This window comes from Rhipicephalus sanguineus, chromosome 2 (genome assembly GCF_013339695.2).
Source record: "Rhipicephalus sanguineus isolate Rsan-2018 chromosome 2, BIME_Rsan_1.4, whole genome shotgun sequence".
Classification (NCBI taxonomy): domain Eukaryota; kingdom Metazoa; phylum Arthropoda; class Arachnida; order Ixodida; family Ixodidae; genus Rhipicephalus; species Rhipicephalus sanguineus.
In genome coordinates this window covers 101610481-101624164 of record NC_051177.1, presented here as the reverse complement: position 1 = coordinate 101624164, position 13684 = coordinate 101610481, and the positions used below count along the sequence as shown (strand labels likewise).

The 13684-nt window shown below is 43.3% G+C and overlaps 1 protein-coding gene and 1 long non-coding RNA gene across 2 annotated transcripts in view; one reads left to right on the top strand and one right to left on the bottom strand.

Moving 5' to 3' along the window:
* The window catches only part of LOC119383472 (uncharacterized), a 99264-nt gene that overhangs the window by 69074 nt on the left and 16506 nt on the right, over positions 1 to 13684 (bottom strand). The window lies entirely within an intron of this gene.
* The window catches only part of LOC119383470 (protein diaphanous-like), a 42294-nt gene continuing 29862 nt past the window's right edge, over positions 1253 to 13684 (top strand). The window contains 8 exon segments of the mRNA XM_049412529.1: positions 1253 to 1508; positions 2254 to 2313; positions 4679 to 4852; positions 6816 to 6917; positions 7656 to 7789; positions 9128 to 9193; positions 11080 to 11155; positions 12749 to 12882. Of these exon segments, the coding sequence (XP_049268486.1) occupies positions 2284 to 2313; positions 4679 to 4852; positions 6816 to 6917; positions 7656 to 7789; positions 9128 to 9193; positions 11080 to 11155; positions 12749 to 12882 (716 nt within the window). The 5' untranslated portion in view covers positions 1253 to 1508; positions 2254 to 2283.

The following is a 13684-nucleotide window of genomic DNA, read 5'->3' as shown; positions in this document are numbered from 1 at the left end:
CGTTGTCCAGGGTACGGATATTCGACACAGCTTTCTAGATTGAACCATATTGCGATGATTTGAGACACATACAAAGATATAGCCGCCACTTCCGATTAATTTCTTTTTTTAATGTTTGGCAAGCCAGAAATCAATGCAACACTGGAACACCAAGCCAATGCTGCAACGCAAGAGGGACGAGTGCAAGACTATGCTAGCTGCCAACAAGTGAAATGCGATGACGCGAGGCTCGTGGCATACTTTGCAATCTACATGCCGGACGTCTGCAGCTATTGCATTGGCTTGCTTTCTACGCTTTACTTTAACCTGGCAGTGCGACGCATGTTCCGCTTATTTTTGTGCGCCAACGTTCTTTCTTTGTAGGTTCCTCATCTGCTTCCCTTACATTCTCGTAGATCAAGTTTCCCTCGCATGCGCGGAGTAGCAAACCGGACCTCTTTTCCACCCTCCCACTCTATGGCGCGTTGTGTGCTTGCGCTCTCCACGTGGTCGAAAACGTGAGCCTACGTCACGCGCTCTCATGTATTGCCCGTTAACTAACGGACCCATGAATTAAAAATAACGTGCACGCAACAATTCCCAGCATGCCATCAGGTGCGGCGTATAAATCAATGCGCGTATTTGTTCGTCCACTTTCAAGCGCGCAACGGCTTTCTACCGTGCAGCTCAGTGCAGCGACGAACGAGACAGCGTTCTCCTCGTTACTTGTGAAATCTGTAGGCCTAATTATGAAGCTGATGATTAATTAAGTTCATGGTAAGTCAGCTGCAACTATCAACATCAGGCTCATATGTATTTATTTACATCAATCATTTTACACGCAAGGGATAAAAAAAAAAAACATCTCAAAGGTGACATCTTGTCGTTTATACTAGTCGTTTTGCTAATTATCTTCTTCATTTTAAACTGACGTCGGCAGCACGCGGTGTAGCGCTGTTGCTCACGCTCATCAAGGTCGAAGCTAGCGGGAGTTATCTATAAAAAAAAAGGGGGGGGGGGGGGGAGAAAGAACGCTGTAAAAGAGACACAATACTGTTACGATGCAAGGGAGTAGTGTGAGTAGAGCTGTTCCATAGGGGTAAAGTCAGTGACTTTAATGACGCAATCGTGCAACTGTTTTAATAAACCACCTGAGTCACCGCGTCTGACAGCGCGCGCAGCAAAAGGCGGGAATCACGGGAGGTCTCGCGCGCGCCTTTTGCTTCACTCTGACGTCACCGCTACAATACGTTTCACTGTAGCACCGGCTGCACGATGCCAGAGCAACGTCTTGTTACCAACAACGGGCAGCCTAATAAAGTCTCCGCTGCTTGTATTGTACTCGAGGGTGACCTCCTTTTTGGTTGTCTCGCCGCTCGTCTTCCTGGAACATATACCGATGTCGAAAGTTCGTTAGGCGTCCGCTAGGGGGACGCTTAGTCGACAGGAGGTCATGGTGGTCGCTTTGGGCGGAGTGGCACCTGTGGTAAACTGTGAACTTGGATAAAATAACGCGAACGGCCGTAAACGTAAGTGTCATACTTCGCATTTCTAGCCACGGGAATGTGTCCTACGCATGTCTGAACCGTTGGCATGGCTGTGATTGTGTTCCTAGCTGCGCGGCAGGCCCGCTCGTTGGGAACGCGGTCTTCGCACACCGTCAGTCAGCGCACGGTTGCAAGATTAAATCTTGGCTCTCTGCCGGCGTGTCAAATAACTTCGCGCTTTGAGGGACGACACTGCAGGCATCGGCAGATGTGTGCAAAATTCCGATAAACCCAGTGGCCTGTGAACGAACTCGAGGAGTTCCTGTCAACGTTAATTGGGGTTGCAAGAGCTAACAGGAAGTAACGGTGCTATCTTTCTCGTGCGACACTTTAACGATCGGAATCGAAAGGAGGTTGTTTTGAGGAGGAAACCGAGACTTTTAAGAACATTTTGCTCGAGGAAGGTATCTTTACGTGTGCCAGCGCAGCCAGCAGCCGCGGATCGTCGTTTGTGGATGACGCGCACAGGTGTGCGAGCTTGCTATCGTGCATGCATCGGCTGACATTTGAAAAGGGTCGTTCTTTTTCTTAGCCGGACGGCATATCCGCGGCTAAACGTGTATTGCGCTATTGTTTGTGGATTTAGAAAGGTTCTCGCGTAGAATGACACCTGCAGCTGGTGTTGCTCCAGTCTTGTGCATTGTACATACGTGTATAACGACGTAAACGTGTTCACGTCTGAATGCTTTCGCAATGTGATACACCACGTTGTTGTCTTTCTTTTTAGTGAACTAAGATGCCATGAGCTTTGGCTAACATGTCTAATAAAAGGTCATCAGTCATGCTGGTAAGTTAGTCGCCTACACGTTGGGCGTTGCACGTTTAACCAGCTGTTTCACCGGAAGCTTTAACGGAGTCTTGGATGGGTTGGCGATGATTTTTAACGGCCGCATTTTTGTGACGATCGGACGGCTTTACTAACCCGCTGCATTCGCGCACTTTTGCTCCTCAAAATTTTGAATTCTGAAGTAACGCGCGCAGCGCGCGGATTCGCTTTCGGTTAGCTGCAGTTAACGGTACATTTCGGCAAAAATGGTAGCCCGCTAATAATAGATGGCCCACTGCGTGCCGCTTTTGTCGCCTCTGCCTTCCCCTCCCTTTCCCAAGCTTGCTGGCCGCACTAGAATAACACTGGCGACAAAACTAGTGGTGCAATGCCATTTGCATGTGCTTCGCTATATTTTCGTCTCTTGTCGTTGTTTTGTTGTCCTAGTGCCGGCTTTAATCCAGCTGCTGACGCACGCAGCTTTCGCAATGCGAACTACCCACATACACACAGCTGCTTAAAGGGCACTTGTTTTGAAGTGAACATGCTCCGTGAGTATCGATGTGTAATTTTAATCTAAATTTTTAGTGACGTCGGAAAGTATGTTTATCAAACTCTGGAATTATGAGAAAGGTCACAAAATTTTCTCTTAAAGAATTGTGTAAAATTTAACACAGATAACATTATGTTAGGACTCTCAATAATATGCTACTCGTTATATTTGTATTGGTTTTAATTCGATAGTTTTGAAGAATTACGATATGACCATCCCTTTGAATTTTTATGTGAGCACCCTTTATATAGAAATATTAAGTCGTGATGTTTCACCAACTTCAAAATAGCAGAGCCATTTCTATGTGTGTGTGAAGCTGCAGTATGACTTGCGCTGTTATAGTGTTGTCATAACTATAGATGATTGGCTTCTTAATGTAAAAATAGAGAAAATAAAAGAAACTACCTGTTGCACAGCTAAACTATCAATCAGGCCCTTGTTCTTCTTTTTTTACAACAATGGAGTGACACTTCTGCAGAGAAAGGCAAGCATGGCAACAGTATTTTGGCATTTGCAATTTGCATGTTTACTCATAAAATGTAAATAATTTTTATTGTCGTACTCTTATTGAACGCTTTTCAAGCAAGGAAAGGAAAGACAAATGGTGAGGTTATGCCGCTTCTTTCATTCTTTTACCATCTGCATGCAGGCTGCCATTAAATATTCATCAAAGAAACACCTTAATAAAGTGTTTAAAACATTTAATGTAGTTTGGCTGCTATAAAAGTACAGTTTCTCCCCTGGCCTGCTGAATCGAACTTGTTCTCAATGGAATAAAATTAGATGACAAGGTTGATTTGCATGTATGGCAGGTATTTGCTATAAAAGTATAAGTGATATACTCATATCCCTAATTAAATACCCTTCCATAAGGCTCACAAATGGAGAAAGTGCTTTGGTTCAGATATATGTTGTTGATAAACCTCAACTCCATACACGTTCGTAGTGTAATCCTTCCCCCCCTCTTTTTCTTCGAGTTCTGCTAAAAATGCAGGTTAAAATGGGGTCAGGTCATGAGAAAAAATATGTTTATGGGGATTACCGTTAATTGATTTCAATAATATCAGTGCTGTGCTTTGGTCTTTAAAAAGTATAGGGCTTTGACAGCAAACACCCACTTGATGTACTTGCTTTGGATTGTCCAATATTAAAACTGCACCATTCTTCATTACAATGCAATTTAGCATTTTTGCACGGAAAGCTGGTAACTTTTCTCCTTGTGGTTGTAGGAAATGTTGTAGCCAGTATCAATGTGTACATTTTAACAAGTTGACGTTTCACTCAGTACACAAAAGTAAAATAAGTTAAAAAGCTTTCTTGTGTCATTTGTTTTTTTCATACATTGCAATACATAGTTAGCATGTTTGAAGATCTCGACACTTATGCAAGAGGCGTACATGAAGAGCGTATGCATATTAGCGTGTGAAAAAAAATTGGGGCAAGCAAGGCCAGCTGGCCTTCATGAAAACATTTACTAAAAGTAAAATGCCTCCCTTTTTTCTTGCAGCATTTCATTCCATTGCCATTATACTTTTACAAAATATGGTAGTCATCCAGTGGGAAAAGGGAGGGCTGTTGGGGTTGCGGAAGGCGTGGGCAGATTGTCAACAGTTAAGTGGTTTCTTTAAGTGTGACTAGAACTACAGCTACTAGAAGGTTTGGTTACTCACAGTATTTAGTGAATTGGCACATTGCATAAAATTATGTTTATGAATTAGCTTACACTGTAAGTGAGATAATGTCTCCAAGCTTTGTAGTCGAACAGTGAAAAAGCAATCATCTGCCATTTGCCACTTCTGTAAAGCTCACTGATGTGTGTTTGCTGTATTCTAGCTGGATATGTTTGGAAGTCGAGGTCGAAAGAAGCCGTCCAAGGCGGGCGGCGGCCAGCCCTATCCAACACAACCGAGGCCCACGTCAGAAAATTACTCTGCCGAGCCTGCGGTAGAGGTGTATGTGAACAGCCTCAATGAAGAGGAGGTGAACCGAGAGTTTGAACGAATGCTGGTGAGCAAATTCCTCGGCCCTTCCGGTTGGCATCGGAGGTTCAAAACACGTCACAGTGTCTAGTCTGCTTAAAAATAAAAGTTACACATTCAACTTCTAACTATTCTCTCGTCTTGTACATGATATGCTCCTTGTGTATCATAGGACGCAGGACAAAGGACGCAGACGCAGCATTCTTGCAACAGCATAGTTGGGGATGCTGCCACTTCTTTTGGCACTCCTTCTTATCGTTTGTGGCAGGAAGTACCTGCTGAAAAGCTCAGATATTCTTTCGCACGCACAAAGCATATCCTAGTAGTTGTATGACAGCATATTTATGTGTAGAGGTCTAGTGCTGATAGTGCTTGAAAGGAATCTAAGCTATTGTATTATTCTTACGTGACACTAGGGCAGTGTAGAGAGATGGTAAGGAGGGAAAAGGCAGCGTGACAATATAGTGTACTTAGGCCCTCATACAGAAGCGCCACATGACAAAAGGTAAGGCGGGCGGATGGGGGGGGGGGGGGGGGGGGCATTGTACAGATGGAAGCAAGCAGCCGAAGTTAAGAAATATGAGAGGTGTTACTTTTTTGCCCAGAGCCATGACAGCTGGAGGATTTCATAGCTTGCCTCGCACACAACCAACATCCACCTATATAGCATGAAAAGCTGCGTTAATGTTTTATAAAGTTTGCACTAAAAGGTGCATTCAAACCTACTGCTAAACTGAGCATTTATGTTCTTCAGGTATTATTATGTTCTCCATCGTCATTGGCATGAGATTGCAAAAGTACACATGCAACTGCACAAACAGACCGTAGTGTTTTCTGAAGTTTGAAGCGTGGCCAATATCAGTATCAAATTCATCACGTCACCATTCATGCAAAAACCACATCTAATAAGTTTTCACCAGTTTTCCAGCAAGTCCAAGCAGTCAGCTGCATGACACGTATTTCTCCTACTTGCCCGAATCATTGCTGATATTGGCTTATTCATGCATTGCACACAGTGTAATTATCTGTGGATATCTGTCTGTGTCACATTCTCAATGCACAAAAATGCTATTACAGAACAAAACCTGTAGTAAGCAGGCAACTGCATGCGAGCTGTTGTCTTTAACCCTTTCTATACTGCTGACGAGAATAGTTGCTCTGAGGGAAAGTGCCTGTGGTGTGAACGTATCATGGTTACGTCTGCCAACTTTATTCTGGTTGCAGTTTCTGACACAGTCTATCTCTGAAATTTTGGGTGCTTGAATTCTTGTGCTGGAAAAGAAACTTGCCTATACACCGCATCTCTGAGATATTTGGCACAATATTTTTCACATTTCTTGCGTTATTAAAAAGGTTAACTTAGCACGCAGCCCAATAGCATGCTGATTCCACATCATTCCAAACACACCAGATTACGGCTGCGTACCACCCACTTCAAGCCAGCACCATCATACCACTTGAACAGGTTGTGCCATTTCGCAGCACTGTTGAAGCCTGCACAACAATTTCTGAATGTAAAAAACTTTCCTGATTTGTAGTTTAGACTTGTGAACATGTTAGTCGGATATTACCGCACTGTACACTTCATTCTTGGCAACGTTGCCATCAACTACACAGCAGGAGCGAGTGTGACAGGTATTGACAGGTTTAGCGGCCGTGTGCCATGTAATGTAGGTATGCTGCACCTGCACATAGTGTACCGCCACACTTCGGCACCGCATATGCCTGAACCAGAACTAGTGACCGATATGGACATAGAAAAATAAAAGGTGCTCAAGAACATGATGCGTGGCAACAGAACTTTTGGGCTGCGCATCCCTAACTGCGTAACTTAAGGCTCTTGGTGGTTAGAGGAGAAGGTGTATACCAACTTTTGCAGTCAATTTGAAGCCTACATCTTTGTTCCTGTGTGCGTTAGGGTTATTTGCCCCATCGCAGAGCCGTTTGCAGCGACTGTCTTCTATATGTACACCTCATTGTGTTGTTTTTAGGATGACATGAATCTGACCGATGAGAAGCGGGAGCCACTGTTGAATCGAACCCTTATGGAGAAGCGGGAGATGTTGTCAATGCATTTAAAGGGCACAGCGGCTGTGAGTATGCACAAGTGCTTTGTTCCAAAAACGTTGGTTTATCCCAAGTGGCATTGCATGACATCAGAGTGGTAGAGATGGAAGGGTACTGGGTACAGAGAGACTCTGGTGAAGCTATTTGCTGCTTTAGCAAGGTGTCAATAAGATTGCCAAATCTTTTTGGAGCTGTGTATTATGTGAGAATTGAGAACCATGCTCTCTTTTTGCTAATGCTTTTTGCGCATTTCAATATCGTTGCATTGTTAAATTAAATCACAATAGAAATAAAAAGTTAACTGAACTTTAGCAAGCTATTATAATAAGTGACCTGTCTGCCCCATGCCAGTGTTGTTTAAATAATATTAATAGTAATTAATTTCATCACTTTATGTCGATGGAGGGAGCAGCACCAGAAAGTGACATTTTGTTTGACTGGGTTCCCATAATCTCTAAGAGAGAGCAGTGGCCTACAACAGATAACAGAAAAACGACTGCATAAACAAACTTTTCAATAAAAGTCGCATTTTTCACAAGAAATAAAGACACTAATACAGCACACGTAAAACAAAAACTCTGACAGTGCATACGATAAACTTACGTCGCGTGGTGTTGTTTACAGTGAATAAGCGAGGTGACCAGGCTTGGTTACTTGCACTGTTTAAATGTTTTCTTTGATTCATTTATTCATATATACTAATTTGTGATGATTCCATTGAAACTTGATTTCATTAGGTGTCTTCATTTTGTTTTTTTTCCCAGGGTGGTAAGAGGAGTAGCAGATATGAGTCTGCTTTGGATTACGTTAACTTCCTTAGCAGCGAAGGCACATCGGCTGACAAGCTCTTCCGAGGTATTGAATCACTGCGCATAGCCCTCACAAACAACCCCGTCAGGTAATTGCTGATCTTTTATTTATGAACTGGTCTTTGTTTAACTATTCATTGCTGTCGCAGATTTTAAAAAATTGAGACCTCATGATAGCCTAGCCCATTTTGTTAAGCAAGCATGTTACATTAATATGGGGAACTTGCCCAGTTTACGTTGTCGTGTACGCACATACAACTCCAAAAGTCACACTTGACATGAAAAAAAAAATGGAGCTCTTGTAACATAATTAGGTTCTGGAAATGTGTTTATACTGTATACTGATTATGAAGCACTAGATGAGTGAAACTGTGCCTACCTAATTTTTTTTTGTTTTTAAGGCAGGCCACTCGTTATACAGGCATAGAAACATGTGAAAATGTTGCACATAAATGGTCGTTTGCTTGACATGCACGTGCACGCTGTGTAGACACTTGATAAGGGAAATGTTCACAAATGTGCGCTGCATACTGAACGAGAACAGAATAAATATTATCAGTAAAGGCAAGTTCAAGTGATGGATACCTAGCATAACACAGGGCAAATTATGATATTGTGCATGTCCTGCCAGTCACGAGTGTTACTGCGTGCCATCGTGGCTGGCAGCTGTGGCATTGTGTTGCTACAGAACAAGGTTGGGGGTTTGATTCCCATCTGTAGCAGTCGCATTTAGATGTTGGTAAAGTGTGAGAACTCTCGTGTTTTTTAGACTTAGGTCTGTGTTAAGAAATTCCAGATGGGCAGAGTTATTCCGGAGTCCTATGGCATGCCGAATAATCTTGTTGTTTTGGCATAAAAAAAGAAACTGTGTTTTAATTAATGATGCCATGATGTCCTGCGAAATTATTGAAAGAGCACTTACTCAAACTTACATCCTATTTGTTCCGAATTTTCTTTCTCTTTCTGAACTGCCTTAGGTAATTCCTCTGTTTAGCAGTTTCTTGTGCCTTCATTGCCCGACTGTCTCATTTACTTTTACAGCACGCAAAGAATGTACTAGTTGTTTCACAACCACATTCACAATTATTGCTGTTGTGCACTAGAGCTGTTAAAAAGATGTTTTAAAAAAATCTTTCCTTTTCAGTACACTAAAAGATAGGAACATGCTTAAAAAGTCATGACTGCTGACTGGTTGTCTTTGTTGCCACTTAGTTTAGATAGTACAGAGAACCAAGCCTTACACTTCACATGCAAACAATGCCGTGACCCATTGGTGTTTCAAAAGCTGTTTTCCTCCTGAGATGTGTTTCTGACAGTGCAAAACAAAAGTGAAATAAGGTTGTTTTTTTTTCAACTGACTTCACAATGTCGTTAAAATGGTACACTGTGTTTAAACATTGCTTATGTTTGTATGTATTTTCCTTCAGTTGGCTAAAGGACTTCCTACAGGAAGGCATGGACAAACTGCTGAAGATTCTTCAAAAGTGTAAACTGTGAGTTTCATTCATGTGTTTGTTAACTGAAAGACGCTGCAATGTGCTGAAAGATCAATCACATTAGATTATGTGCATTCGGAATCTGCATGCCTTTAATATATTGCTCTGAAAACTTTAGAAGCAGGAACGGTGGCTGTTTACGGAAATCGGCGAAGATCGTAAATTTCAGCCTATACCAACTACAGCAGAAATAGTGTAACATTCTTTAATTTCATGGCCCGAATGTTTTCTGAAATGTATACATTGTGTGTATTGTCAGCTGCTTAACTTCAATTCCGCTCTAATATGTGCTGCTGTGCTTTTCGCGGCAAAATATTAGACGTGCATTTTGACATTTATGTCAAAATGCAAAGGGACATCGGGCTTGCAGTGGTTACTTTACAAATAAACATTTAGCTGCGTGGACCGAACAGCCGAAAAACTTGTGGCCTTATAAAGATGTGTGCTCGATGGTCATTCAGCATTCTTAATGGTACCTACAAAATTCTTTTTTTTTTTGCTGTGCAGACAAGAACGCTCACGTAAGAGGCAAGTTGAGATTTACAAGTAATTGACGTATTAAGTATGTTCCTAGCTTGTGTTGGGCTGAGAGTCTCGCAGCTGCTTTCTTTTCCTCTCTGTTGTACAGGCCAGCCCTCTGACGTAAACGGCAAGTTGAGCCTTTGTGGCCGCAAAATTTTGCTGAGGTGAATGTGCCTCGTAGCTGTTTTTTTCCATCTCATTAATCCTTTGTCTCTTTATACAGGTGCGCTTCCTTATGTGGCAGGCAAGTTTAGCTCATTGACGCTGTCAATACTTATTTGTGTATACAAGTATTTCTATATGTACAGTCGTGCTCAATATGACTTGCAACACGAGAGCGCGTGGCCTCACGAGCTTAAGAATCGCGCATTCCTTCCACCAGCCCTTAATTTTACGACTAAGCGTTGCTCTCTCACTGGAGGATGTTCCCGAATAAGAAAATAACATTTAGTTACAGAAATGAAGCAAATTGAAGCCATGCTCAATCTTTAATCTCATGAGGCCACGCGCTCCCATGTTGCAAGTCATATTGAGTGCGACTGTACTGCTTGTTCAGTAAAGTTGATTGTATAAAGTTCATAGGAGGCAGTGGCATCTGGGATTAAAGTAATGCAGATTTAAAGGGACACTAAAGAGCAAAACGATTTTTCTCGCATTAGTAAAGTAGTCTTCCACGATACCAAAAACACCACGCTTGCTGCGAGAAGACGCTTAATAAGCGAGAAGACGCGCAGAAAGAAAATACAGGTGGCGACGCCACCTTGGAATTCCCGCACCATTTGCCGTGACGTCACATATTTTTGACTGCGCCTGCTTGGGCCACATAGTTCCTAATCGGTTAAATCGAAGTACATTGTGCTCTGAGGGGGCCAGAGACTTGACATAACGAGTTTGTGGAAATTTCGTCGAGCCAGTGGCGCCAAAATACGTTAAATGCTCTTTGAAATCTTTTACGTCACGAATTACAAAGTTCGGCGCGAAATTTAAAAATGAAACTTTGAACTTGGTTTTCTCCTCTAATAATAAACCTATGGTGGTGAAATAAACTACACAAGAGTTCTCCGAGCACACTTTATCAATCTAAACCAATTGTTTCTCTTTAGTGTCCCTTTAAGTGTACGGTAGTTTTATCGAGGAGCAGTGCGATGCTTTTATTCAGAATCTCTAAACATGTAGAGGCATTCTTAGAAGTATTTCACGATAAGATATGGAAAATGGAATGGCACCAACGCATTCTTAAAGTGTGTCAACCAGCTTTTGATTTTTCTGCAGCATCAGGGAAGAAGTCCATGCTCTGTGAAAGATTTGCTGGTGCTTATTTGTGATACAATATATCTTCTCTTTCTTTCTATCGTTTAAAGGTATTCCAGAGACAATCGGTATGAACGAATTGAGCATGAAGTCATTCGTTGTGTTCGTGCTCTGATGAACAACACGGTGAGTGATTGAACGGCTATTTTTCTTTTTCAGTTCACTGTAACATTGTGCTCTGAATGAACACTAAACTTGCATACAATGATTATGGCCGTTGCAATGGCTGTTGCTAAGAATTCAAGTTGATGCATCACCTTGTGACTACCCTTTCACTTAAAATTTAACCGTTAAGGGCTTTTAATTCATTCATGACAGGTACTGTCACTAATGTGTCTATTGTGATTGTTTAAAAAATGCCATAATGGCATTTTTTAAAGACTGTAGTGCACTTGTCCCCACCATGGTGGTCTAGTGGTTATGATGCTCGACTGCTGACCCGAAGGCTGTAGGATCGAATCCCGGCGGCGGCGGAATTTTCGATAGAGGCGAAAATGCTTGAGGCTCGTGTACTTGGATCTAGGTGCACATTAAAGGGACACTAAAGGCAAATATTAAGTCGACGTTGATTGTTGATATAGCGGTCCAAAAACCTCATAGTGCCACTTTTATGCCAAGGAAGCGCTTATTTTGAAATAAAATCACGTTTTAGTGGTCCACATCGCTTAGCGCACTTCAAATCACCCGCCTGAAAGCGGTATTTCGCACGTCACTGTTGTCGTACCGAACGTTGCCCACCTTTACTGCGCGGCGGTGTGCACTGGCGGTGTGCACCATTCGGGCATCCGGCAACATCACATGCATGCGGTATTTTGTCTAACTTTCTGTCAGAGCAACTTTCATGAGCATACAAAACACACGCGGCAGTACTCGATACCGAAACTACCACTGAGACGCGACCGCGTGAGCGAAGCAGGGCACCAGGCGTAGCGCAGTTCGGCGAAAACGAAACTTTTGAACCACGCGCACCGTTCCCCATGGCAACGCCAAAGAGGTTCTTTTTTTCATGAATCAAACAGAAACGAACAAGCAGCATTTTATTACGTCTCTTCATGCACGGAAGGTTCTTTCTTTATTTTTATTGCAGCTAGTTTGATTACTAGTGATTAATTGTATTCAGACTCTCGCACGTCATCGGGATCACTTCCAAAATGTCCCACTCGTGGCGCTCATCGTGTGATACATTTAGCTTAATTTCTCGGTAAGTAGGGCACTGCTGTTGATAATATTGCTGTTTTAGACTTTGTCATACATTGAGCTTTCGCACTGACATAAATTGTTATTTGCCTTTAGTGTCCCTTTAAAGAACTCTAGGTGGTTGAAGTTGCCGGAGCCCTCCACTGACTGCAGTGTCCCTCATAATCATATCGTGGTTTTGGGACGTTAAACCCCAACAATTATTATTACTGGGGGCACTGTGTAGTCAAGAACTCTGTTTAGTCACCATAAAACATGAAGCTTAGTTTTGGCACTGTGCAGAAAGGCAGTATTTGCCCACAGAATACACGAACACCCGCGCACTGGTGGGGGGGCACGCCTCAACCACCAGAACACCCAGCTTACATTATTTTGTACTTGCATGGAATATGCCATCACTGTGAAAATTTGCAGATGCAAATTTTGACTCAATGTCACGTTTCATTCCATGAGAACTGACAGTTCTGTACGAATGTGCCCAATCCTGTTGAGCTGACCTGAACTCAATCTTGCTCTCTGCAGCCCGGTCTGAAATATGTCTACGAGCACGAAACAGCCCTCACCATTGTATCGGCCAGCATGGACGTGACTAAGCCTCACATCATGGTGGACGTAGTGAAACTCCTTGCTGCCGTCTCTATAGTTCCACCTAACGGGTATGTCATCATTCAGCTGACACTGTTTTATCTTGAAGATATGCACTGCAAAATCTTAAAGGGGTCATGAACCACTTTTCCAAGTAATGATCTAATGGCCTCAGTATCGGAGTGTACTGCCTCCCGAATCGATTGCCGCAAAAATTTCTCGAATCCGTCAAGAATCAGCGGAGTTACGGGGGTTTGGCGCACGCTCCCAGCGCTTTCTCTCTTTTCTCGTGCCGACGAGCGCACTGGAAGCTAGACAGGGAGGGATGGCATGGGGGAAAGAAGTTACGCCAGCGCGCGTCATGAAACGCGATCGCTCTCCCGCTGTGATTCGCTTGCGCGAGTGCGGCTACAGTGTACTGAGGAGTGCGGCGCCGGCAAGTGGCGGCACCCCACGGCAAGAAGCGCATCTGATTCCGAACGCCGCTCGCGATTTACGTCGGCTATCGGCCAATAAGCATGCTATGTCTCTTGCGACGTACAGCGGACAGACGCCCCCGCCCACCGACGAGAGTGAGAAACCGGCCTCTGTTTGAAAAGAGGGTGCCTGGGGAAACGGCAACTTCGCGCTCCGCTTGTGGCCATTACGCGGCGCGCACGACTGTAATATTTGGCAGAGCAGTTCATAGCCGTGTCAGCTTTCCGCAGGATGTGTTTTTTCAATCAGCCCAAGGGGTGCTTCATGACCCCTTTAAACCCTGAAACACCTTTATGAAAAAGGCAGCTTTGTACGAAGCATCATAAACATTTTGTGATACTAATAAAAGGACGAAGAACTACAGTAAAACCTCAGTGATACGAATCTTGCGGGGTC